Source organism: Brachypodium distachyon, chromosome 4 (assembly GCF_000005505.3).
Source record: "Brachypodium distachyon strain Bd21 chromosome 4, Brachypodium_distachyon_v3.0, whole genome shotgun sequence".
NCBI classification, from domain to species: Eukaryota; Viridiplantae; Streptophyta; class Magnoliopsida; order Poales; family Poaceae; genus Brachypodium; species Brachypodium distachyon.
The window spans coordinates 15,870,234-15,898,233 of NC_016134.3; the positions used below are offsets into that span (position 1 = coordinate 15,870,234).

Below are 28,000 nucleotides of genomic sequence, written 5' to 3' on the forward strand. Positions count from 1 at the left end.
GCTCCATCTCGCGGGCCCGCGTTGCGTCCGTGCACCAGTGTCATAGCGAAATAGATGGACTTGATCAGAAGCTGGCGACGGCTGCTCCCTGGACCTGGTGTTCGGAAGGACACCCGGTCAAATATTGGGTCACTGGGTCTGACTTAATTTCTCCACTTCGCCAGTGGACTCCCTCCCGGGCTAATAATCGGTTGGGAGCAATTGATGCTCTCGTCACATGGCATGGGTGTATCTCAGTATCAGGTGACCAAGACCAAACCTAATGGTGGTTAAGTCAAAACAATGGCGATCTCACACCACTTCATGGTTTTGTAGTGTACGTACGCGGTCAGTCCATTGACCCCCACAAACCAATGTGCATCAGTGCCGAGTTTACAACAACTCCTAAATCAGCTCTATTAAGATGCCGAAATGTGCATACTATATCATGTTGTTATCTGCGATCCTGTCACTCAATCTTCTAATAAAACGTACGCCGCTATCGGTATGTTGCCATTTTCATAGGATGACCATGTCGTCCCATACGATGTTACTCATGTTTAGTGTTTTGCGAAACATATGTCAGCCCAGTTAACACTGGTCAGCTCCATGTCACGTTTTCTTTTTTCTTTCTACGTATATAAAAAGCTCCATTTGACATCGTCGTGGCTTTCTCGAATGCACCACGTTCCTACTTTTTTTTTTCACTGCCTGACTGTAACATCCAAACAGAATCATATTTTGCCGAGATGCTTTAGCAAAATCTCGTACCAGCTTGATTCACTTGCCCCTTTTTATCACACTTATGCTTACCACGTGAATTTTGGACTTGAACTACCTGCTTCAAATCTCATCTCATCTAATCCACCTACTGGCTACTGCTGGATATCATTTTTTTTCCTTATTCACTATTCCAGCATAATTAGGTTTTGCGTAGTACGTGCGTTTGTGCGTGTGACAAAGGCAACCGTGCCACTCGCATCCGTGTCGGAGCGGCTAGCTAAGCGCCCAACTGCTCCTAGTCCTACCACAAAAAACCGTACTGGAAAACATAAATGAATCCGGAGCTGGTGTAACGAAACCGCCAGGTTTTGATTGTTTTCGTCCACACATATGCTGTACACATCCCTTGTGCCCATCGATCTTTGTCGACCCATGATGGGTCGCGCCTTGTCTGGAGCAACTTGTCCCTTTGAGCATGGCAGTTGTGGGTTGTGGCCCCAAATATATTCTGAAGATGCCGATGTGGAAAGCAGCATTGGGACAGAACTGAAGCTCCGGATTGTCGCGTTGACACCACCCAGACTTTTGTAATCCATCGGAGAATACTCCCTCCATCCCGAATTAACTGATTCATATATAAATCAACATCAATTAATTCAGGATAATACATTGACAGAAAGTTAGGAAAAGAAAACTTTGGATTGCAAATCATAGGGGTACAACCTCAAGTTTTTGAAACAAAGTTAGTTTTTATTTAAAATCCTCAGGAGCGCATGCTCGGTACAACACATTTGTTTCCTACTTTGACACGTTTCATGCCACAGAGTTTCAGGCCTTGGAAACGATTAGCCCATGAATGTTCTGGGAAGAGAAAAACAAAAAATTCTGTCGGAGCTACTTTCATCCACCAGCATTGCGAGAACTGACGGCCTAGTAGCATCAGGGGACTGATGAAGCAAGTCTGCGACAAGGCAGATACCATTGAATCCCGGTTTGCTAGCGGTTGATGGGGGTGTGCATCCGCTCAACTATTCTGTTGATGGCGGCCCGAGTCATTACAAGGGTGTCATGCTGCAGGATGCTGTAGACATTGAGGCCCTGCATTTGAAGATATTAAGCGTCAGCACGGACGTCTTGTGTCTGAAACATCTGCCCAGGAAAACTACAAGCTGGCTATGTTCACTGTTCTGCATTCAACTGCTGAGAAGGTGCACACTTACAATTGATGGGATGACGTTCACATAGTGAAGATTCTGAGTAGCCAACTTTAACTTCTTATCGATGTCACCTCCATCCACCAATAAAACCTTCTTCGTCTCATCCATCTGCTTTATGTACTGCACAATGTTCTTTGTCTTGTGGCTAGGGAGGTCCAAGTCATCAAAGATGCAAAGCTATAAAATACATGTTCAGGTAAGAAAATTCATGCATTTGTATTTGCTGACTCAAATGGTATTTGTATGCCTGAAAAACATTGCATAAACTTATCTTATTGTCACATTGCTCAATAAATTTCAATAAGCTTTCACTCTTAGAAAGAAATGCAAACAATACCAGCTAAATGTTAAATCTAGCAAGAATCAATTTAATTTTCAGGGGAAAAGAGGCTCAAGTAATCCAACTAAATTGACCATCTAATAAGATGAGGCATTCATAGAAAACCATTCCACACATTGATCAATACCAGAACTAGTTCATGCTCCATACAGAACTAGGTAAGTCGTTAGCCTGTTTCCCTAAACTTCAGGAAGGATCCAAGAAGTGTAAAATACAGCAAAAGATGACGTATAACATTGTGAAACAGTCAAACAGTTCTTCAGTGCTGACCAACACCTTGTGAAACGGCACAGTAATTGTTGCTCGGAAACATCACTGTAATTCTTGTATAGTTCTAGCAAATAATAGAAATGATTATTGCTGAAGTCTGTAGTGTACTACTAAACCAGCGCGATGGATTTAATACAAAATTCATTTGTAGCACAAATAGTTGTGTAGGCATAACGCACGAAGAGCCAACTAGAAATGAGAATATCCATGACGATATACATTAATTTAGCAAGATAACAGATACCTTCCCCTCAGCTGTTCGAGCAGACAAGGCTATCTTAAGTCCCAGACGTCGTACTTTCTTTTGCAACTTGAATGCATGGCTTCGTGGTTTAGGGCCATGCATGGTCGCACCGCCTCGAAACTGTTTCAGTTTGGAACTTCATTTAGTTGGGGCCCAAGCAAGAGGAGATATCCCCCAAGCCTATGCACTAACATTTTTATGTGATTTATGTACTGTTAAGATAGGGTAGTATAACCTGGCAACCACGCAATGTTCCATGACGTGCTCTTCCAGTTCCCTTTTGCGCGTAAGGCTTTCTTCCTGTGCCACTCACTTCGCTGATAGTTTTAGTTGAGTGTGTCCCCTGTGATAGACAGTCTCACAATTCTAAGATGCAGGACAACATATCCTAGAAATATACAACTTAAATATCTAAACTAAATGAAGCCAATGATATTTCATCAACATATTTGATACACTAGATCACATGAGGAGCTCGAAATCTGTAGATAATCAAAAGAAAAGGAGAGATCACAGTGTGCACCTGTTGTCTTTTAGCGAGCTGCCACCTTACTACTCTGTGAACAATATCCTTCCTAATTGGTACATCAAAAACATCACCATCCAATACCATGAATCCTTTGTCCTCATTATGGAAGTTTGTTACTCTAGCTACTAGGTCCTCATACTGCCCTGTAATACAAGATTAAGATTTAGCCAATTATAATACGGTTTTACAACCTGAGAAATTAAGTTAAGTCCCATAACAGATGTTGTTCAGATTAAATAAAACTAAAATTTCAAATGAATTAAGCACATGGAGTCATCTCAGAGATCCCAGTCAGTTGAATATTGTGTAGATCGCTCAAGAGAAACGGTAGCATTTGCAAATGGCTAATATAGAAAAAAAAAGGCAGATGGGTCAGAAATACTAGAAATGTACCGAGCTCTCGATCTGGTGTCCACACAGTCTTGCTAGATAGAAGTTCCGATGGAATCATCCCTTCATTTGCTGGGGCCAAAAGAGTAGAATACCCATTGAAGTAGACATTTGGCAAAATCTGCAAATGAGGAAAGGTAACTCAGAAGGTAGAACTAGAATCAAATACCATGAACAAAGTGACTTTGCTACACTCTTACAGGAAATCAACTTTTGTACTCCCTCCAATCCTAAATTTGAACTAAAACAACAACAACAATTTAGGATCAGAGGGAGTACATTACACATGATTGCTATTTGGCTTTTTGCTAATCACTAGTGAGCTTGAACTTCGTGTCAACTTGAGAATTCTGTTCTTGAATACTAGAATCCCAACAAGGGGCATAAATTACTGTTAACATATCAGAAATCAAATGCTGCATAGGGTTGGAGCACATCATATGATAGATGTAGTATTAGTGATGAATGGTCATAAATGGCATTCTCGATAACAGATGTTAACTCAGTTTGTTCAGTTTTACTATCAGTTAACCAAATTATATTGCTAGTGGTATAAGTCCCTACCTACTGATTGGAATAAGGCTCGAGGCCTGCTAAGCCCACCAAGCCAACATCCTTGTGTTGCCTCTGCCCAACCAATCCAATCACTACACCTCCCACCACAGCCTTACCACGTAACCAACTCACGTCAGCTGCACCACCACTAACCCTAGCCACACACACTGACGTGCGTGATGCACTTGTTCACCCTAGCGGCCACGTAACCAAGTCACGTCAGCTGCACCACCACTAACCCTAGCCACACACACTGACGTGCGTGATGCACTCATTCACCCTAGCGGCAGCAGTGCTCCATTCTGATCTCTGCTTTACTCCAGGATCCCGTTCTCCAGCCGGCAGCAGAGTTCGCCACAGCATTAATCCCTGCATGCTACCAGCGTACGGCACAGGCGCACAGCAACTCCACGACCACGAATAGGTGGATTTATATTTGGTGTTGAGTTCACCACTTGATGTTGTGATGTATAGAAGGTTATCCATTTATGCTTTCAGAACTTGTATGTATCAACTAGTTGTTACATCGTCAATTTTTTTGGTGTCTAAAGTTGGTGCTGCAATAGTATTTTCCCTTAGATGGCAACTGGTAGTTTATCTCAGTTTCTATGGTTGAACCAAAGACTGGAAACGAATTTTCGGTTAACCGATTTTGTCGGTTTCGGAATAATTTCACTTCCCGTTCCCAACTGAGCAAACTTGTAGCAAGCTGACAAACCACTGAACCCCAACCCTAGTATTGGTGCATATATCAGCACACAGTTCAACCCAGTATTTTGGTGGATCAGGCAAGCCAACAATAGAGATGTAACACAAATGAAATAAGATCGAATTGAAGCAACATCTAGCTGAATGCTTCCGTTTGAATAAAGCTACTGGATATATTTGTCAGCATTCAGCTAGCTGCATTCTTATGTGACAATGAATTTATCCACTGGATACTTGTGTTACACTTGGATTATCATCCACCTCTTGAATTGATTCTATGCAGCGTCAGGCCGTCAACTAATATTCTACCACTTAAACCTTCCGTGCAGTCAGCATTGTTTCTACCACCTACTAGTAATAATTGCTTAACAAGAACACAATTTTGCGCTAGCATGTAAATCGGGACAGACCAAACCTTATACGTCAATTAGCCTAGACTTGGGAGACAAAGCAGACCCTTCAGCAGTAGGATCACAAACCACGTCCTATATTTGCCAAACTAACCAAACCACCCACCAAAAGCTTATGTTGCCATACACTACACACTACCTGGATCGGGAAGTAATGGACCGAGCTTACACCAAAACCTAGTCGCAATCAGTCCAACGCTCCATTTCCAAACCCGAAACGACGAAGCATCAATCAACCCCAAAATCCGTTCACGGAGTGGTGGTACCCGGCCATCCCCACGGGTGCGCTTTAATCTCTAGTTCCTAAACCCCTTGTAAACCCTGCTGATCCAGCGAGCCAGACGACGCCAGACTTGGAACGGGCGGAGCGGAGCATGTAGCGCTAGAAACACGGGGGGAACGGGATGCGACGGGCGTGGGGAGAAGGTGGGGATGGGGGTGGTAGAGCCAGACCTTGGCGAGGAGCGGGCGGCCGCCGGCGCCGAGGTGCTGCGGCTGCGTGCACGCCGCGGCGCGGTGCAGGAGCGACGCGGCGCGCGCGAGGGCGCGCATCGGGCGTCGAGGAATGGAGAGGACGCGGCGGCGGCGGCGCACAAACAGGCGGAATGCCGCGGTAGTGAGACAAGGTCGTGAGTGGGGCGGCGGCGGAGGAGGAGGAGGAGCCAAGTCAGTCTGCGTGGGCTGGGCTCCCCCCCTGTGTTTTCCTTCCTCGTTTTTTCACTCTCTGCGAGAAGAGCACCCCTAGGCTCGCACGGGCCGAGATGACGGCGGGCACCGGGGGCCGAGTGCTCTCGGGCCGGGGATGCCTACGAGGACCTGGGCCGTTATTTGCTGCTCTTTGCGGTAGATAAGGAAGGGCACTGCCGCCTGAAGCAGATCGGGATGGGCCGGTCAAGAAGCCACTCTCTTTTCTATCTCTCTTTTCTTTTTATTATTTTTTCTTTTATTTTAATTTCCCTTTTATGTTTATTTTTACATTTTACTTCTAAAGTTTTTAGTTTTCACTTTGTTGATGAAAAGTACATGTACATTCTTAATTCATGATCGTGAATTTTTTTAGAGATGCATAAGCGTTTGTTCCCAAAGAAATGAACAGATTTCGTGTAAAACAATTTAAATTTGTAGATAAAGTATGTATAAAAATCTAAAAAGGTTCTTTTAAAAAATGCAAGAAAATTGATAAAGGCGGCGTATTCAGTGAAAACCACCATTACACCATCATAAATGCTGATGTATTCCTAAGAAAATAATATATTTTGCATGAAATAAAAAAAAGCATGTGTTCCAAATAAATTTACTTAAATTTTGCCGCCAAGTACAGAAAAATAAAGTTAATAAAAAAAGGTAAAAGTGAAAAAGAAGTAAAGAAAATTAACAGCCACATACCTTCTTGGGCCGGGCCTATTAGTGTTTGTCACGTGCTAATCTTGATGATATGCCGATTTTTTTATTTATAAAAAGGACAATTTGCTGACTAAAGAAAAAGTTTTTTTTGTTTTATGTAAAGCAACTGAAAATTCAATCTGAACGTTTACATCATACTCCTACTTCTATTTCTTTATATCTATAATACATCTTGAAGCCTCATTTGATTCAAATGATTTTGATAGAAATTCTGGAGGATCGAAATTGTTAGATTTTTTTTGTACATTGGTCGTTTGATTTTTAGAATTGAATTATATACGAATTGTTCATCAGAATTCTTGTGTGTTGTATACGAAACTTTCCGTACGGTGGATCTAATCTTTTCTGCAACCAAACAAACTTTGGTACTACAAAGAAATTTTTGGAGTGATAAAATGGGCATGGCATTGCAATCTTTCTTTTTTTTTCCTATTGTTGTGTTTTCCTCGGTTCTCTGAATAGGCCCTGAGTTGTTCAAAGTTTGAAATGGAGGGAGCATTTAAGGAATCCGTAGTAGTACATACGTGCAGTGTAGTAGTTCCCTGATGATCCCTGATGAGAAAAATAAAGTCGACGGATCCACGTTCGCATGACCGTCTGTCTGCACGCACGACCGCTCGCCGCTGCTTTTGGCCGAGGGGGAAGGGTCGAAGGGAGACGTGGACGCGACGGTCGGCGCCAGAGGCGCACGCAGCAGCGCACGATCCGGAGTTCCGGACGCACCTACACTGCACCTGGACCTCTGTTCCTGCACCTGCGTGCACGCACAGACGCACGAGTGGGTGGGAGGCAACGCAACGCTTCCTGCTGCCCCTTACTTATTACTGCCCCTGCGTACCGTCTGATCGATGGCCATCTGTCCATCCCATCTCCGTCCACTCGTCTCGCCATTACTCTACACGGACGGAATAGCTACCTCGGCCCGGCCCCGGCCTTCTTACTCCGGCTGGCTAGCTCTTTCACAGAGTGGCCTGGCGATCGATCCGACCCATCCGAGCGTGCGCGCCAGTGACTGTTCCATCGACCGCTTATATGTATGCTTGTACTGGGAAGTACTGTGTAGCAGGAACAGGGTGACCTGTGCGCGCCTGACCCAGCCGGGCGTGGGTTCTGTTCAGAAATACGAAACTGTGGCACTATAGCTTTTGCATACGCGATCGGTATCTCCCCGACCGCGCGCTACGAAATTAATGCATGCCGGTCCGGGTGCTGGCCGGTCTCGACCGTCGACACGAATCCGGCCAGCTGTTACTTGACAGAATTGGTTGCACTTGCACAAATGACACATGAAGATGGTGTCTTCCTGCGCACATATTATAAGGCCCGTGTACGGCTGACCAGCTTACACCAAGGTTGCCAACCAAACAATACTCCATGAGCGATCGAGTCGAATTAGCAGAATCTTTTCCTACCTAGCTAGCACTAACGTTAACCAAACAGTGGTTTAAGCAGATCAGACGTTGTCCATATGAAAGCTTCACGGACTTACAGTACCGGCCAGACTATTTGGTCTCCTGATTACTCCAGTACTGATAAAACGTGTGTAGACCTGAATAAACACATTCCGGACAGCCAATCATGCATCCTGTCCATGCATGTGAGGGTTCTCATCTTACAAGGACACTTGAGCCAACACTAACAGGCTACTTAACAGCCTAGCTAGCTACTTGCAAAGCCACTCCTATTCCTACATGGCCAGATCATTACGGGTGAGTTCAAGCTAGTAACAGTGAAATGCAATACTCCACAGTGAAGCTATGCAGTGGTAGCTAGTAGTAATGATGCCTAGCTAGCTATCTAGATAGCTAGGCCAGTCCGGCCAACCACCATGACCATGTCCATATATAGACACATGCATGGCAGCATGGGCCCTTGGAACAGTGGGAACGAGTTAACAAGACCTACACAGATCACACATGTCCATGTGGTAGCTAAGCTAGGGCCAAACTGTGCAGCTGATTTTGATGACCAAGAAGTGTGTACAAATCTAGTAAGATTCCTTTGCGTCTCTCACCTTAAGACCATAGGCACAATCAGTGGAATACATGGCCCATGTGTTTGGCGGAAGAGAGGCATGCATGGCAGGGGTGAGGGCGCCCTGAGGGACGGCCTCACCGAAACGTTGATCTTTTCGATTAGTATGGTACTTTTTCTGATTCTAAATTTTTAACTCAAATTTATCCAAACGTGGATATATCTATTCTCAAAACGTGTTTAGATACATGTAATATTTCGACAACAATTTAGAATCAGAAAGAGTATATCACTCCAGTATACAGAGTATGAGCTAGTGCATGTTCAAGGATAGAGTACGTGCGATGTACGTATATACAGTACAGTACGATGCATGCGAGAGTATATATATGCATGGACTCATGAAGATACATTTTTTGTGGGGGTCAGAGACAGCTTAATTCGGCATGCGTCCGGCCGCCCTGCAGAAATTCAACGGGAATGATGACGCGGATCTGCTTGGATACTTGGAGCCCGTGTAAAGTCGCAGATGCTCGTGGAAAAAAGCCGCGAGACCGGCCGGAGAGGCAAGCAAACAAAAGCATGGCGTGCATGTAGCCATGCATGCTTTTCATGGAGCTGTCTCTGCACGCGCGCTGTGCTGACCGGCGACCGCCCGGCCGCCATCATCGATCGATCCTTGACGTCTGATCACCGGATGGACGGCCCGGATGAAGTCAGGACTCGAGCATATGTAGTTAGACGTGCGGATTATTGGGAGGGACCGACGGCCCATGCACACGTACGTACGGCAATGCATACTTGCCTTAGTTCGTGTAATTAATCCTGGCCGTTCATCTTCTGCGTCCGTCGTTTGACTAACGAGACCGTCGACGAATCAAGAATGCATGTGTTCGTACAGTCTTCGATCATCCTTGCACTGCTCGTACACAGTCTTAGCGTGCGTCCGTTCATTCATTCATCCGTGCTCGGAACAGTGGAATTTATTCTCGGGGTTTAATTAAGCTGCGCAGTGAACGTCGTTTGGACGTTTGTTGACTCCTGATGTACGACGCCATCATTAATGGTTTGGTTAACAATCATGCAAGCCCGTGACATGTCACCGCCAGTACGCCCAGATAATTAACCTCTACACGCATACATATACCACACATCATATGTCATCTCGAAACGTGCAACGGAGTACTCTCTCCGTTGTATATATTCCATCGGTTCTATATCAAGTGACTCGAATTTGTTTAAATATGGATGTATCTATGACTACGAAACGTTTAAATACATGTCGAAGTACTCCCTCCGTTCTTTAATAAGTGACTCAAATTTTTTCAAATATGTGTCTATAACTAAAAAACGTTTAAATACATGTAATAAAAACTCATATGACACGGAGCGAGTAATAGCTCGCCCAATGTGCACGCTCATGCTACAACTACTCACCACTCAGAAGGCCGGTCTGCAGGGATCCATCGATCGATGATATATCTTCCGGTCCTCTGACCGGTCAGTCTCATCCACACTTACCTAATAAATCATCGATCAACACCATGCACGCCTACTTGCCTTGCATAGAGTACTAGAGTACGTTGCTAAGCTAGCTAGCTATCCATGAAGAAGCCCGACCCTGGTACTCCCTCGGTTCCATACATAGGCGTACACGTATCTTTAAATCCTCAATTTAATCAATTACATATGTATTTTTTTTAAAAGCATATCATTAGATTCGTTATCGAAAAAACTTTCTAAATGATATAACTTTTAGTTATTTAACTTATATTTAATTAGCTAAATTGATGATCTAGAGATGCGTGCGTGTCTCATGTTATGGGACGAAGTGAGTAACTTCTTTCTCACTGGCTTGCGCTCTCGGTGCCCGGCCAGAAGGTGCCCAATATATAAAAATCTCACGTCGATCACGTTACGTTTAACCAGCTGCACTGCACGTCTACCCGACCCGGCCGGCCGCGTATACATGGGGCACATGGCAGTGCTAGCCACTCGCCGGGCAGCCCCTCCTCCACAGTGCCCCTACCCATTACCACCCCTCCTATCCTACCGAGCTAGCCATAGCTTTCTTTCCTCCTCCTGCTACTGATGTGCAAGTACTCTTCTCTCTCCCTAAAGCGCGAGCGCGTGTGTGTGCGCGCCTGTGGAGCCTGTGACTGGAGTACTCCTCAGTCCTGACTCACTGGCACGCACGCACGCACGAGCGTCGAGCGGGGACGCCCGGCCTGCGGCAGGCAGCTGCTACAAAGGGGGAGCAGAGATCCAGAGCTCTCGGTCGGTCGCCGTCTGCCCGTCTGCTAGCTGCTTGCTCTCGCTCTCGCTTGCCATTAATTGCCCGGCCGCCATTGCTGCTGCTACCGCGCGTGCTACGTAAGTTACCTAGCCGGCTAGCTAGCTAGAGCGCGCGCCGGCGGCCGGCCGGGAGCTAGCAGGTAGCTGCCTCGCGTGCCGTACGCACGTGCTGTGTGGAGAGCCTGATCTGGATGCCCCGCCTCCCTGTTGGCACCCTGTGCATGCGCTGCTCTTCTTCTTTTTCCACGGCGATGGAGCGCCTAATTGTGTGCCGCCGGAACCGGGGCCTCGCCGTCTTCGCCGCAATCATCGTCCTCTTCTTCTCTGCGACCATTGGTAAGTGGGAGTTAACGCTATCTTCTTAATTAAATTTCGTCTGTTTTAATGAGTCTGAGCTATATATAGCTTCTTGTCTCTTTGATTTCATCCTCTGTTTGGGTTTGCTATCACGCATGCATGCATGCATGTTGTTAATTTTCCCGGCACCCTTTTGATGCCTTTAATTTCTTCGGTTGGATTGGATCGGAAGCTTGTCCAGCTTACGACTTGGAAAGCCAGAAAGGAAAAAAAAAAAGAGTGTTTTGAGTCATCAGGTCGGGTCGGTCGATCGGTCCTAGCTAGCTAGTGTTCTCTCTCAAGAATCCTTAAATATTTCGTTGTGTTGTTCGTCGGTCTTGGGTCCTTTTGCATAGCATCATAGGACACTAGTTTTGTTTGTTGTACAAAATTTGGAAAACGTACAGATCGACATCCATGACAGACGGTTACCTCCTATCAAAATTTGTACAATAGTAGTATGGAGTACTCCTAGTATTTTTTTTCCCTCTGATCTTCCTTGACGCAAAGGTAAAACCAGTGTACCTCTTGGTTTCAAGGGTCCCCAAAAGGAGGCACCACCCCCATCTCTCCATGGGCTGATGCATGCGTACTGGAGTAGCTCTTGGTTGAAACTCTCCAATCTCTCGATCCACTTCTCAGAAATGCCAGCTCTTCATTAATTCTGCCATCAATCATGCATGGAGTACCGAACTACTTACTCCTGGCTCAGTAACCAACAGTTTGGATTGTCCACAAACAAACATGTATAATTTTCTTGCCTGACCTTCTTTCACTCTCTCTTTCTCTTTCTCTCTCTCACATGCATCCCAGCTGATTCCTGGTAGACGGAGTCAAGAAGTAAATTAAAGAGAGATCTGTCATTGCTTGATAAGTTCATTTATACTAGGTTTCAACAGTAAATTCATTCAATACTGCATAAATATCCTTTCTCTCTCAACAGTCACTACTCACCGAGTCACTCATCTTGGTCTTCACCAACCAGTGCCAGCTTTCACCTGCAGTCTTCGGTGTCCCCCACCCTGGCATGCAGTAGCCCTGGTCCAGAAAAGCACACACGATCTAATTTATTGTGCACGCACACGCATGCATGTACGCGACATCGACTTTAGTGCAGGTGGAGATGATAGAGAATCTCCAAAAAAGACCCATCCAAAGACAATATATACTCCTACTACGTATAGCGCGTACGTTCCAATCTCCAACAAATACGTTTTGGTCTCACTTCCTTAGCGTTTTGGGCACCAACCATATGCTCCGGTCCGGTGCTCAGTCCCTAGTCTGTACTTCCTAACCACCAGTCTGTGCAGCATAACTGCTCGTCTTAAAAACCTTGGATGCTGACTGAACTTTGTAACACCAGCGGTTTCTAATAGAAGAAATCGGAGGGGAAATCCTCTCTTTAAAAAAAAAAACTTCCTAACCACCCCAATCCAAGCTATTAATTCATGCCCATACCAGTTCATTATAGTGTTAACTAGCGATGCTTATGAACTATCGGCCATTAAGTTAAGTAGCAAATGTAGTGGTAATTCCATGGACAATCAGCCATGATTAAGTACTACATTTATTTGGAATGGTATTACCATTTCTCCAAGCTACTAAATATTTGGGCTGTAACTTGAACTTGTAGGCTTGGTTGTGAATTCTAATTTCTCTGCTCTTACTGATAATAAGCTGATCCATATTAGATCTACATGACATTTAATTTCTGCTTCCCAATGCAAGCATGCATGTCGATTGTCGTAGCTACGTACTGTTGGTTGATTATTATTTTTCTTCCTTTTGTCGATTTTGCAGCATTACAGTTCAGTATATTCATTTTGCAACGCAATAGCCCTATACGAAATCATTCGTGCTCTCGATCACAAAGTTCTAACCAACGCATTGCACATCTGTCGTTGAACTCACTCTCTGTAGCTGTCACGGAAGGAAGGCCAACCCGTCGTGTGCCCACGACGGTGCCGCTGCGGCACATGAGGAAGACAGGCTCATCCCCATCGGCGCTTCTGATAAGGGGAAGCACGTCGTCGACAGACGCCGACGACGCGGCCGCGGCGGGTAGTACTCCTCGACGGCGTCTGGCGGGTCCCGGTTCGTCGCCGCCGACGTGCCGGTCGCGGTGCGGGCGGTGCACGCCGTGCCGGGCGGTGCGCGTGGCGATCCAGCCAGGGATCGGCACCCAGTGGGAGTACTACCCGGAGGTGTGGCGATGCAAGTGCGGCAGCAAGCTCTACATGCCCTGAAAACGGCTGAAATTAACGGGCATGCATGTTCAGTTGTTTGCTGCGTCAGCGCGCGGTTTGCATAGTTTTGAAAGGGATCAATCCAGTACAAAAGAAAAGAGATCTAAAAGGTTAAGGCCATTTTAGCTAGCTAGCAAGGCGTGTGTGTGTTTGTGTGGATGTGTGATCGGTAAGTGCGTACGTGCGGCAGGTTGTGTAAGCTGCTTGTAATGCGCGCTGTGTATATGCATGCAAATGATAATTAGTGTAAGACCTAAATTAATTTTACTTGTGTTAACTGATGCCATACATACATGTTGGTACTGATAATGTAATGGGCTTTCCAAAAATCTTCTTAGCTCCTTGTTTCTCTCCTGCTACAAGTACGTTTCCTTTCATTGCTTGTCATCGTATTCATATCTTGGACATGTTTATCTTCTTTTCTCCCGTTGTGGTCACTCTCCTGCTATTTCAGGGCACCCATGACCATGCTTGCATGTACCTGAATACCTCGTTATCAAGATCATGCATGGGTCAAACTTCTCGTGTACTGTCTAATATCCAGACTTTCTCTATACTCATCCATGCATGCTGCTGTCATGCACTTTTTTATACAGTACCGTACTATACTACATCAGTTTTGTACCGATCGATGCTGACCATTTCGTTCAGATGCATGCATGCACAAAGATATATACTTATAAAAGTGCCCGATGCATGGAAAAGGACAAATAGCTAGACAGAAGGCGCCATTTATTGAAGTCATTTGCGACGAAAATTGTACACACGGGGATCGACCGGCCGATCGAGAGCATCGATGCGTTTTCTGCCGGCACCATGATTCTTCCCTGGAGAAACCTTTTCTCGATCGATCACATGCATCCAGGCAACCTACTGCAGTACTGCTTACCTACTGTTCACCTGGAGAAAAACTTGCACGCGGCGTGCAGAGTCTTCGTACATGCCAGGCACCGTAAGGAGCAGAGGAGTTAATTGTCAGCAGCAAGCACGTAGTAGGGTAATTTCTGCGGGAAATTACGAGAAATCCCTCCGAATCAGCGCATGCGGCAGACTGGCAGAGGCCCTGAAACAACGGGGATTTGATTTCGACGTGCAGTGCAGGTGCAGCCAGGATTCAGGAGCGAGTAAGTCAGAGTTCAAACTCCAAAGCTTTGGCACACGTACTAACACGCTTTATTCCTTCTCACTTTCTCGGCCGCTTTCGTCGTCCTCTGATATATCGCTTGGTCCAAGTGGGAGTTCGACACACGGGCAACGACTCGCAAGATGCTCCATCTCATTTTTACAGCAAGCACAGCTAGCCATAGCAAGCTCGCCTTTCACGTACTCCAGGCCCCTTTTGCTTCTTTTCTTATCGGTTGCAGCCTTGCTTGACAATTGACGACGCATTTTCTTTTCTCCTTTGTATGGGTTCGCTTTGGACGCCATGTTCTCTAGGACGTACGTAACATAGTGAGTAGTGACATAGTCACAGCATGCATGCACATGTTGTGGTGCTTTTGTTTTGTCTAGCATGCATCCTGGCGACACACATATATAGGCAGATGAGTATTCAGATTCACATTATTTGGCCATGCATGCTATTTGTAATCTGCCGAGTTACCCCACTTACCTGTAAAACTAGGCCAAGTTAAACAGAAAGTGTCTGAAAATGCTTTGCGAAACATACACTGATAATACACGGCCAGTAACTTGTTGGATATATCGGTTAGGAGTACGTACCTCAAGCCCCAGCTGATAGAATCCTTCCAACCTTTGGTGAAGAACTCAAACCTCTGCAAAATCCCTTCGAATCGATCCTCGTGTTCCAAACTGAGGTACATGGGAGTGGGACACAGCAGTGGCAGAAAACAGAGCATGATGGCTCAGAAAAATGGTCGGGTTCGCATCACACATTCCAAGACCAACATGATGAAAGCGACCAAACGCCATGCACGCATGGGTCGCTGCTCGGCGCTATACAATACTGATTCGGTCGATCCATCTATACAATACTCCGGGTACATGCTTCTTCTTTGACCTCTCTGCTCCGGCAACAGTATGTATAGCCATCAGTGGCTGAAGCTCTCAAGTCTCAAGCAAAAGTCCGACCCACACGTGACCGGCCGGTTACAACTGTAGGAGTATGTACACAGGACATTTCATATCGGAAGTCGCTGGAGAGGTTGATCATTAGAGAAGGTTTTAGTAGCAGTGCTGAAGGCTGGCTGCATTCAGTAAACAGAGACCGGAAGGAGTACGTAGTAGCCACCAGACTAGCAGAGCGTGCGCCTAGCTCTGAAAAAACAGCAGCAACTCCTTTTTCGTCGGCGAAGCTAGTTGGCCCAGATTGACCCGGCCCGGAAACAAAAACAGAAATCTACACGGGCTTTTCTACAATGCCATATTCCAACTTGTTGCTAAGGTTGCAGTGCTATTTGAACTGTCACTAACACACACACCGCACCGCACCGCACCGCACTAGAGTTGTCCCGGTCAGTCTCATCGACACCCCTGGTCTTTCAGATGGGTAAGCTGTGAAACGATGGGCATTCTGAGGATGTACGGTGCCCTGGCGCGCGATCGATTCACGGGGTAGGAGAGTACCCCCAAACTCCGAGAACATCTGATCTGAACCTTTGGGAAGACTATAAGTGCAATGTATCAACTGTCAAAGTGTGCAAGTACACAGTGACTACATTACATACGTGTACACCGACTGCTGCGTGCTGCCAAATTCCAAACAACATCTACTATCATCAAATACCGAGTTTTCAATTCCTGTTGGATTCACCATGTCATGTCATCTTATTCCAGTATTTTCATGTTCCTATATTTTATGATTCCTGTGATCCAAAGAGACCCTAACCTTTTGGACGCAGAAACAAGCAGGAAGGTGGGTCACTGGGTCTGTCACTTTGGTCATCATCGCGCTCGATCGCTGGCTACAGCGCCGTGTACCTTCGTCGGCATCCGGGGTCCAAACGCGTTCGTGCGCGCCCCCCGTCCACACGAGGGGGTGCCGGCCGGCCGGGGGCTTTTCACTTTTGTTCCCCGCGGCTCTGAACATGCGTCGCCACTCGCCAGCAGTGCGGAGCTAGAAAAAAAATACCCAAGTGCACAACTTTGACATTCACACAAAAATGTATGCAATTTTGACCAAAAATCATTAAAACTGGTGCACTGCTAATCTCTGGTACACAGTCAAAAACTAGGTATAATCATGTATTAATTGTTGTTTTGACCCTGCTGCCTGTGCACTAGGAAGCTACCATGTAGCTGCACCCTGCTCGCCAGTACAGCTTGCGCGCTTATCACGGGCGCGTGGACGCCGCGACGAGCAGATCAGCCTCCGTCTCCGTATACGTGTCTTTCTTGGCAGTTGGCATGCATATGTATCGATCAGATTGTGCCGTAAAGCGGCGATCACTCCACAGCGGTTTTCGACCATTCCATCCGTCTTCTTGGCTTTATCGATCGAGAATGGCTTACTCTAGGGATCGCATCTCTGCAGACAGTGGAGCTTGGTTATCGTACCATCGGCATGGAGTTCACGTGCCATCAGCTGGTAGCTGCCGTCTCGATCGTTAATTATTTTTTTTTCAAACCGGAGTACTTAGGACTCAATCCATTGAGTTATCCAGTTAATTAGTGGAAAATCAGGCAAAAACCATAACAATATACCCACAAACATTGTGGACAACACTGACCGACCTGGCTACCAGCACACACTCTAAAAAGACCATCACGGAGAAGGACTGTCAGAGCCGTCCCAAGGTGTCATCGTCATCACACATCACTTCACAAATTGGCAACTCCGACTTCACCACAAACGACCACAAACAAAAACCCACGCCCCAATGGCCACACAGAGACCACGCCGGCCTATGCCAAACAGCCGGCCAACACGTCGAGGACAAGACGACTCCGATTCTGACGACAAGCATCGATAGGGAGAAAGGCAAGCCTTGCGCTGTAGATCGCCGAATCTGGAACCACCTTCCACGAGGCACTTCGCCGCCAAACCGCAAGAGGCCACATCACGTCCACCAAGGCGTCATCGTCATCAGCAACAGCCCCCTGGCCGGCGACTCCGACTTCACCACAAGCAGACACAGAAGGAAACCCTGCAGAGCTACAGTTCCGACAACACCGCTTCCACAAAGCACACTGCAAGGACAAACACAGAAGACCACAAACGGTCGACGCAGAAGACCACGCCAAGACCCTGCTCCGCTTGTCACCATTGTCGTTGCCACACAAGTCGCAACGCGACCGCAAGCCTCCATCCACGAGTCCCACCAGCCGGCGTCAGCTCCAAAGATGATGCCTCCAACGAGGGGAACGACGCCGAGCATCGCCATCATCTGCTCCAGAAAACTATGAACCTGGGGTTTCCCCGAAGCTCACCTCGGGGATGGTTGGAGAGAAACAACGCCACAACGACGCCTCAAAGAAGGTGACCGCGCCCGCGGGCGTCACCGTTGCCGGCTCCGGTCAGCGACCAGAGGCATGGCTTTCGCCCGGCATTGCCTCGCCACCCACCATGCGAAACCAACTGGGCCACCTTCGCCTCCATCAGCAGGACCTTGCCCAATCGGAACAGATCTGGCAGCTGCAAGGCCACCAACCGCTCTGCTCTGCTGCCACACCACCCCACCGCGAGGTCGTGAGAGCTGCCGAAGCTCACTGCCCAGCGCCATCGGGCCACCGAGCTGACGGGCCACAGAGTGCGCCGCACAGCCCGCTGCAGGCCATCGCGTGCTGCCAGAGGCAGCTCGCCGCAGCCATGCCTTGGCCCCGGATCCGCGCCGCCAGGAAGGGGAAGACGCCGCCGAGGAGCCCCGACCGCCGCCGCGGGAGCTCGCGCCGCCAGCAGCCCGCGCCACTGGTAGCCGCTGCGCACCAGCCACGAGAGGGCACCGCGGAGAAGAAAAAACGGCCACGCCGCCGCCGTCCGTCGCCCCGGCTTTGTCCGGCGGCTTGCTCTGGCGCGGCGAGGTGGAGGTAGGGGAGGGGCCTGACGGGGGCGGCGGCAGCTAGGGTTCGCCCGTGTCGCCCCCCACGAGAGCGACGTGAGGGACGGGAATTTTTTTTTTCGATCGTTAATTAATTACTCCTACTTCATCTGTGTGCCACTGTGCGTCCGTGGCCAACACCGCCGGCGGCTTGACCTGCTGCATGCTGCAGGTCGAGACCACGTATACACGCGCGCGATTCGTCGAGTTTTGCGTTCGTTTTTATGGATGCACTGCATCTGTATATTAGTATATACGTAAAAAATCAGATCATGGGTAGAACAGAACTACTCCGGCCGTATATATCGTGTGCTGTGAAGAACAAGTATCCAATGCCTGTTGTTGAGGAATTACTTGCTGAACTTGCTGGCGCCCAATGGTTTACTAAGCTGGATCTCAGACTATCATCAAATTCGCATGGCTCCAGGGGAGAAACCAAAAACTGCTTTCAAAACTCATAATGACCATTATGAGTTTAAGGTGATGCCCTTTGGCCTTACTAGTGCCCCAGCAACATTCCAAGCTGCTATGAATCACATATTCCAAGATGTCAGTAGGAAGTTTGTCCTGGTCTTTGTGGATAATATCTTGATTTACAGTAATAGCTTGTCCCCAGCATCTCTTGCATTTACAGCAGGTGTTTGACACATTAACCAACAATCAGTTTTATGTCAAATACTCCAAATGTTCCTTTGCTCAGCAAGAATTGGAGTACTTGGGCCACATTATTGGTGTCCATGGAGTTGCTACTGATCATAAGAAAATATCTGCAGTTCAGCTTTGGCCAACACCAACTACTATAAAGCAAGTCAGAGCATTTCTAGGACTGGCAGGGTATTATAGGCGTTTCATAAAGAACTATGGTATTATCAGTCGTCCCTTGACATATTTGTTGAAGAAGGGCACTATTTTTGCTTGGACAACCTTGGTTCAACAATCTTTTGACGCTGTCAAGCAAGCTCTCATCACTGCCCCAGTTCTGCAGTTACCTGATTTTGCTAAACAGTTTGTCATTGAAACAGATGCTTGCCAGAATGGCATTGGTGTTGTGCTCATGCAAGCAGGTCACCTTGTGGCCTTTCTCAGTAAAGCTTTGGGCCCAAAACTCAGGGAATGTCCACCTATGAGAAGGAGTGTATGGTTATGCTTATGGCAGTTAAAAGATGGAGACCTTATCTGCAACATCAAGAATTTATTATCAGGACTGACCATCAAAGTTTAGCACATCTGGCTGATCAACGACTCACCACTCCTATTCAGCAGAAAGCATTTATCACAGTGTTGGGTTTGCAATATAAACTGCAATATAAGAAAGGATCCACTAATCAAGTTGCAGATGCTCTCGGTCGATGCTTTGAGGTAGTGGAAACAAATGCTATTTCCACTTGTATTCCTAAGTGGACAACGCAGTTAATTGAAGGCTACAAAGAGGATCCAGTGGCCTTAGACTTAATTACAGCTCTAGCAGCTAACCCTGCAGCTCATGACCGATACACCTTACGGGATGGGTTACTCAGGTATAAAGGTCGAATTTATGTGGGTGCAAACAGTCAGGCCCACAACAATATCCTCCAAGCTTTACACTCTACTGGTATTGGTGGTCACTCTAGATCCACAGCTACCTACCATAGAATTAAAGCCCTGTTTGCTTGGCCACATCTGAAACAGGATGTTGATGCTTATGTCAAGCAATGTTCCATCTGCCAACAAGCTAAGGTTGAACATGTGAAACTTCCTGGTTTGCTCAATCCCCTGCCTATTCCTACACAACCTTGGTCCATTATTAGCATGGACTTTGTGGAAGGCTTACCTGTGTCAGGTTCTTACAACTCAATCCTTGTTGTCATTGACAAATACAGTAAATATGGCCATTTCATTCCTCTGAAACATCCTTACACTGCTCCTCATATTGCCCAAGTCTTTGTTGACAACATCTACAAGTTACACGGTCTTTCAGAAACAATCATTTCAGATCGGACAAAGTGTTCACCAGTCATCTTTGGCAAACACTTTTTAAGTTAACTGACACAATTCTGAATATGAGCAGTGCTAGACATTCTGAGACAGATGGTCAGACTAAGCGCCTGAATCAATGCCTGGAAACTTATCTGCGTTGTTTTGTTCATTCCTGCCCTAACAAGTGGAGTCATTGGCTACCTCTTGCCGAATTCTGGTATAACACCTCTTACCACTCTGCAATTCCTACTACTCCTTATGAGGTTTTATATGGTCACCCCCCACGTTAGCTGGGTGTAAATGCTGCCTCAGCTACTGCCGTTCCAGATCTGGAAATGTGGTTAAAGGAACATGCATACATGAACATTGTGATACAGAATCACTTGCTGCGTGCTCAACACCGTATGAAAGCTCAAGCTGATAAAGGCCGTTTTGAACGTGAGTTCGCTGTTGGTGATCAGGTTTATCTAAAACTACAGCCTTATGTTCAAATGACGGTGGCTTGCCGCAGTAATCAGAAGTTGTCCTTCAAATATTTTGGACCTTTTCGCATCATCCAACGCGCGGGCAAGATGGCTTATAAGCTACAACTTCCTACCAGTAGTAAAATACACCCAGTGGTGCATGTTTCTGTTCTGAAGCTAGCTATTCCACCGGCCACTGAGGTATGTCCAGATCTTCCTGATGTTTGTTTCGATCCTGACCATATTGCTCTTCCTGAAGCAATCCTCCAGTGTCGACTGGTTAAGCAAGGTGCAGCCACTATTGCTCAAGTGCTGGTCAAATGGCACGAATTACCAGCTCAACTGGCCACTTGGGAATCATTGGAGGACACGCGCCATAAATTCCCGTCTGTCCTGGCTTGGGGACACGCCAGTGCTAAAGGAGGGGGAATTGTCACGAACTGTGACTCACCCGGGCCACCTGGAGCCAGCGAAGCCCAGCCCAGAAGAAGCACCCGCCAAAGAAGGCCCATCAATCGAGACTGAGGAAGCCCAACTTATCGGTGATGTCATCGGCCAGCTATTTAGGCGTCTCCTTCCAAGATGTCGAAGCGATCGAGATTTAGAACTCTCTTGCATGTTCTTCTGTAACTCTCTCCTCTACCTCCGAATTCATCGTTCCTCTGAGTGAATTCGTGTATTGGATCTATATACCGTCTAGTGAATCGCTGGAGAATGTCATTCGCGTGACACAATCTGAATAGGACTTGACACAAACAAGAACTCGCAGGTCCGGGCGTCCCTTAGACGTGTCGGACTCGTCGTAGGCTGTCCTGGTGTGCCTCATACTTGTACTCAACTTGTGGTGGGCAGATCATTCTTGTCGTTGGCTGTCCCTTGCACACAAGTTGCTCTTCTATATATCATCCATCTTCATTTGTGGTGTGCCTGCCTCTCTCTCCTCCCTCGCGCATATCTTGATGTTGGATAATAGCACTTGATGATCCTCGCACGCGGCCTCCTCTCCTCCACGCTCCACGGTTGTCTCAGCCTCAAACCTGATTACACAAAAATACAAAGACTTAGGCAATATAAAATTCTCATCAATATAAACATTAGGTGCAGCTAGGAGTGAGTTCACCTGTTGTTCTAATAACTTGGCACGTGCTCGTGTAATTGGTCCAATACGTAGATCATTGGGTTTATCGTGAACAACAAGATCATCATTAGGCAAAGATGACAAAGGACTAGGGATGCCCTTATCAGAAGGTTGGGGTAACTAGATATGTTATCATCACATCACACTTCCCAAGATACAATGAGTTTATAAAGCTAATAAATGAGACTTCTATGTTATCACAAATATGTTACTACCCACTATTGAAGTAGTAACATAGACTAGTAACATATGCATGTTACTAGCTTATGTTACCACCCACTATGACCAGCCTTAGCAAATACAATTCTTTGGCCACTATCTCTAGTATTTTGTTCATGTTGTTTACAAGGTGAAAAGAAAATTAAGTCTTTTTACACATATTTATCTGATGATTTTTGTCATTTTCCGATCCGAGAGTCTGCTCCGAATCCATAGCTCGATATAATCCGCATTCGAATCCGCATCCGGCCATTATCCGGTCCGCACCGAATCCGATAAAAATTATGGTAAAGGATATGGAAAAGGTATTATCCGATCCAATCCGTTTACATCCCTAAAAGTGACGTCCAAGGTCGAGGTAATTGCACCACTGGACCAACAATTTGAGAGATGGGAGCATTTTAGTGCAACAAGTTGTAAGGTGAGCAAAACTAGTCCTATAAATTGAGATTCGGGAGCACTTTAGTCCCATTAGTCCGAATGAACACGTGGCAGCAACATGAAGCCCGTGGAAATTTTGCAAAAAGGCCCCTCGGGTAGGAACAATTTGTACAATTAATTATCTCTCGATAATCCCCAACAAAAATTGATCAATCAATCAAACTCCATCCCCATGGAATGAATCCATCTAGCTCGAACTCTGTCGTGTGCGTACCTGAAGAATTGGCAGAGAAAATTGCTCGGGTTAGAGTCGATGATCCGAGAAGAACTACAATAGAGTTCTCCTTGGTGGACATGGCGGCAAAGGCGGCGAGCATGTCACGCAGGTCGGAGCACACGTGGTGGTCGTTGGAGGCGGCAAGCGTGGTGGTCGTAGACACCAAGGAGGAGCTCGCAGCCGAATTTTTCAGGTGCGCACCAATTTTAATGACCGCAAGGGATTTTCAGCAAAAAAAACACAAACTATTGGGCTAACTAAAAAGGACACGTGTCAACACCGGATTGGTTTGGACCTCTAAGCAATCCGAATCTCAACTTGTAGAACTAGTTTTGATCACTTTGCAATTTGTTGGACTAAAATGCTCATGCAATTACCTCTCCAAGGTCATATTTGGTCTACCTAGAACCACGGAGACCCTTTCATGCGTGCTGGAAGTGTAGTAGCTAGGAGGAGATTGATTGATTAAAGCGAGTCAAAACAGTTTGAGAGTTGTTTGTTTTCTTCACCCTTCTTCTCAATGAAATAGCAGATCGCCTTTACAGAAAGAGAATAGTTTCAGAGAGCAACGTGTACGTATGTTTGCACCCCGAATTCTGAACTACTTGGAATTAACCAACCGAAGAGGAAAATACCAGCACGAGGCAAACGTGGTTAGCAATTCAAACAAACTGAAACGGGAAGTACCTTTCTTTAGAGTCAGCAGGAAAACACCGAGAAAACTTGGAAAGGGAAAATCTAAACTGGAAGCAGAAAAGCCCACAGAGTGAACCAAGTAGTACATCGGACGGCCTAATCCTTGCGGGCTGGAGAAAGCTGCAGACTGAGGCCCAACAGAAACATATATTTTTCTTTGTCCCAAGCACGTTAGAGATCTCCTCTCTATAAAAAAAAAAGTACGTTAGGCCTTGTTTGGTATTTCCTCCGTTCCATAATTTTTCTATTAAATTTGTCCAAAAATGGATGTATCTATTTCTAGAAAGTGTCTAAGTACATGTAAGATTCTGACAAAAATTATGGAACGGAGGGAATACTAGAGTTTTGGGTGTTTTCTAAAATATTATCCACTCCAAAATGAAAACACTAGAAACTCCAAATGATTTTTCGTAGAAAGTCTTTAGAGGGGATTATTCCTAATTTTTTCTCACAAAATACTCCATTTTCATCCAAATTAAAACAGTTCTCATACAAGTGTTTCTCTAAAAAACACTAGTGTTTTGGGTTTTTGAAAGTTTTGAGTGAACATCCAAAACCCTCAAATATCAAAACACCAGTGACTAAAACTAAAAAATACACTAACACCAAACTAAGGCCTTAGAGCATCTTCAACAGGACTCCTACTCACTTTTTAGGGATCCGGAGCCAAAAAAACGCCTTCAACAGGCCCCTACTTAAGCCCCTAAAGTAAAAAAGACCCCTAGATTTAACCTCTTGGCCCTCGTTCCTGGGAAAGAGAGCCCTATTCCATCCTCTCCCATGCCACGTCAGCTATTTCCTTGTCTCCCGACCGCCACCTCCCACCTCGTCGCCGGCCGCCGCCTCCTCACCAACCGACCTGCCGGCAAAAGTAAATAGGGGCTGATATTTAGGGGCTACCGCTGAAGATTGAGTTGAAATAAGGACTGAAAAATTTAAGAAGAAGCGCCCTAAATAACAAATAGGGGCCATGTTTTAAGGACCGCTGCTGAAAATACTTTTAGAAATCTCCGTACACAGCAGTCTATTCAAAGAACCAAAAACAGTTGCTGTCAAAACAAGAAAAGAACAACAACGAAAAAGTGGTTTCTCACTGGCCTGCAACGCTCTACGGCTGCGGGTTCGGAGCAACTCTGTTTCATTGACTATATATTTTTTTCCAAACGATCCAAAAGGATCGGATTCCATTACCGGCTGATGACAACGGAACAAATCCAGGTTTTTTCAAGAAAAACAAAACAAAGTTAAACAAACAAAGTTGCTGGCTAGCTCCAGCAGCAAAGACACGCCAGGTTCAGAAAAGCGAAACCAAAAGCTAACGCTAGGCCCAGGTAAGGCGCAGCATAAACCGAAACGAAAATTACAGATAGCAACGAGAGGCTATATCCCAGCGTAATCCATCCCGCAAACTAGGAACGAATATGTCACCTGACCAACATGATTCTGCAAACTTCAACGCAAGCCCAACTTGTGCTTCAGAATTCTTTCTATCCCAGACAGCATGATCTTTTTCACCGGAACGTGAACTTGAACCCCAAGCGGGGTCTTGAAAGTATGAAGGAAACGTCGGCCAAACCTGCAGATCAAAAAGCAAAGCATAGCAAGAGACAAGGCCTGGCCCCAGCCATAGTCACGATCGACTCCGCCGTCCAAAACCAAAACCCTTGCCATTTCCAGACAGCGCGTAGTACACCAGTGGCCCTTCTCTTTTCCTCTGCCCTTTTCACTAGCCTGCTAGCCAATGCATGCACCGAACCTCCGATAGTGTCATGGATTGCTCGGATCGTAACCACGTACTCGCCCAGCCCCAACGCGCATTTTAATTCCTTTCCTTGGCCCCGGCCGGCAACCTCATCGGCCAACGGCTATCACCATGGACACATGTCACGACCCTGGCGACGTACCCACCCTCAGTCAGCAGATCAAAGCGAGGTGGCTTTCCTTTCCGGGGGAAGATGAGATCGTGAGAATGAGACCTGGGCCGGAGACGATGGCGCGCGGCACGAGATTGGGAAAAGGAGCCGCGAATCATTGTGGACAGTTTGGGTAATGAGAGAGCGGAACTGGAGCCTTGGACAGCGACCTGGCTCAGGCCCAGCGCGCGCGCGGCCCACGCGGAGTTTCCGTTTTTGCTGTGGCATTTGCATGTGGCTTGGGCTCGTGGGGTAATAATATTAACGCGCAATTGAACTCGACTGGAAATACTACCTACCGCCCTACCGGCCTTGCCCACATTCGCTAAAAAAAAAGGCCTTTCCCAAAACAAAAAAACCTACCGGCCTGTCCAGAGACGGTGTATTTGCGGTGGAATTTCCGTGCTCTAGACGGTTTGGTGACAACCCTCTGCCCCGGTCCAAGAGCGTCGTCACCACCGCAAAATGCTGCCTAAAGAAAAACGTTTTCAGAAAAGAACTACAAAACTGCTGCCGTGGAAGAGGTATTTGTTGTCTCCTGTGTTATTTAATCTTTACAGAAATACTATATATCATCTATGCACAAATCGGTTACGGATCGCCTAACAAACAACTCTTCAGCCGTAATCATGGGAGTCCTGAGTCTTCCTTGCTACTGGTCTTTGTCTTTATCTTTACTCTTTATTTTTTACTAGCAAAAGAACCCGTGCGATGCTACGGAACAACGAAAATTGTATCAAGCACGAGTCGGTGGAGGCGAAGTCTGGACATTGATTTTTCGATTGGATTGATTTTCATACTGAGATTGATACCGAGATTTTTTGTTTGGGTTCGGATTGATTTCCATACTGAGATGGATACGAGGAGATTGATTTATTTTAGGACTGTTCGTATTATGTTGTGACAAATTTGAACCGTACGATAACTTTTGGTAAATCTAAACCGTAGAATTTTTGCTACTGAAATCGTGAATAAGACAGGGAAAGAAAATAAGGGACAGTGGCATATTGATTGTAATTTTAACGAAGTTGACCGACCAACACCGACCAACGGCGCCCACCCATCACCACCGATTCCAATTTAATATATTGTAATAGATAATAGACTAGGACTTAATCTCGAGTTTGGTACGTACGTTCGTCTGTCTGACCGTCCGTTTGACCCCACGCATGCGAACCAGAAATTACATGCATTGCCACCGCTGAGCCCCGAACGAACCCTCGACCTTCTCCTTTCTCTTCTCGTTCTCTCCACGGGCGCTCGATACACGGTACAGAGGAGAGAGAGCCAACAACAGAAGAGGGAGGGGCCGCCGCAGGGGCATCGCCGCATATAGTGAAATTACAAAAGATGGATGCTACAATTGATTGATTAATTAGTAATGCTCATGAGGGAGCACTGGGGTTGAATAATTGGTCTTGGTTTGGGTTGAGAGGTTCATCGAGATTATTATATAGTCTCCCTGGAAATCGGATTTCTGGGCTACATACAGCGAATTGTAGGTGGCAGGTGCATATTGACTACGAGGTCCAATTTTATCATTTGCTATCAGGATTTCTATTGTTTTGGGCTTGCAAAATACTTTTTTTTTTTTTGAGGATGAAGCTTGCAAATTACTATAACATGCTAATTTTGCCTCTTTCTATTGTTTTGGGCTTGCAGGTTGTAAAAAGACGCTTCCGGCTCTGAAGAAAAAATGTTTAGAGTCTTCAATATATTGTAAGTCATGAATTCGTTGTTTAGAACCACTGCATCGTGATGCCATTAGAAATTTGCAACTTTAATTTTAGACCTGATATATTGGTAGTTTGTTCTGGCGTCTGGTGCAATTGGTTCTTCAGATCTAGACTCCCAGATTTAGGCTCCAAAGATTCATTTGTTCTCCACTTTGAATGATAGTTTGCTTATGTAGTGCTAATATCGATGTTTTTGCATCAGAAATCTTCAGAATTTATATTGTTTTTGCATCAGACATTCGCTCAAAGAGAGAAACTGAATCAAAACCCACAACTAAGAATTTTTTAATTTTTCTGTCATGAAACAAGTTCGTGTTCCTTTCTATTTCTGTTCCAAACCATATGTTCGATGCTTGGAACACCAGGCACATAGCTCTGATTTGACTTTTAAGTTTATAATTTATTTCTTCGCATGGATTATTTTAGGCTTCCCGGAAATAACCTTCTCTGTAAATGCAGGAAAACAACATGAATGTGGAGGTGATTAAAGGCTTTGTGACAAATCAGGTATAAATTTCAAACTTATATCCTAAACTATTATTTTCGCTGGTGTTTGCATTATCGTTCAATTTTTTTTTAATGAGAAAAGATAAATACATCAGT

At 46.0% G+C, this 28,000-nt stretch overlaps 2 protein-coding genes and 1 long non-coding RNA gene across 3 annotated transcripts; 2 read left to right on the plus strand and 1 right to left on the minus strand.

The window, feature by feature from the left end:
* Window positions 1-1,382: 1,382 nt before the first annotated feature.
* LOC100828027 (50S ribosomal protein L4) lies at window positions 1,383-6,042 on the minus strand. Its single transcript, XM_003577373.4, has 7 exons — window positions 5,819-6,042; window positions 3,696-3,813; window positions 3,297-3,445; window positions 3,009-3,116; window positions 2,774-2,893; window positions 1,923-2,096; window positions 1,383-1,800 (listed from the first exon to the last, which is right to left on the minus strand). Exons 1-7 carry the CDS (start codon window positions 5,915-5,917, stop codon window positions 1,699-1,701), a joined length of 870 nt encoding a protein of 289 aa, XP_003577421.1. The 5' UTR covers window positions 5,918-6,042; the 3' UTR covers window positions 1,383-1,698.
* Window positions 6,043-10,731: 4,689 nt separating this feature from the next.
* On the plus strand, window positions 10,732-13,949 carry LOC106866622 (EPIDERMAL PATTERNING FACTOR-like protein 5). The gene is made up of 2 exons (XM_014902138.2): window positions 10,732-11,374; window positions 13,295-13,949. The coding sequence occupies exons 1-2, from the start codon at window positions 11,230-11,232 to the stop codon at window positions 13,618-13,620; spliced, it is 471 nt and encodes a 156-aa protein (XP_014757624.1). The 5' UTR covers window positions 10,732-11,229; the 3' UTR covers window positions 13,621-13,949.
* Window positions 13,950-20,305: 6,356 nt separating this feature from the next.
* LOC112268801 lies at window positions 20,306-21,743 on the plus strand. The gene is made up of 2 exons (XR_002960279.1): window positions 20,306-20,436; window positions 20,665-21,743. It is a non-coding gene; the product is annotated as an uncharacterized LOC112268801 (long non-coding RNA).
* The last annotated feature ends 6,257 nt before the right edge of the window (window positions 21,744-28,000 follow it).

Coding starts and splice junctions, on each gene's coding strand:
- LOC100828027 (XM_003577373.4), bottom strand. CDS start 5,917: ATGCGCGCCCTCGCGCGCGCCGCGTCGCTCCTGCACCGCGCCGCGGCG. Junction 3,814..5,818: donor GCCGCCCGCTCCTCGCCAAG/GTCTGGCTCTAC, acceptor CCTCATTTGCAG/ATTTTGCCAAATGTCTACTT. Junction 3,117..3,296: donor AGCTCGCTAAAAGACAACAG/GTGCACACTGTG, acceptor TGTCTATCACAG/GGGACACACTCAACTAAAAC.
- LOC106866622 (XM_014902138.2), top strand. CDS start 11,230: ATGCCCCGCCTCCCTGTTGGCACCCTGTGCATGCGCTGCTCTTCTTCT. Junction 11,375..13,294: donor CTTCTTCTCTGCGACCATTG/GTAAGTGGGAGT, acceptor CACTCTCTGTAG/CTGTCACGGAAGGAAGGCCA.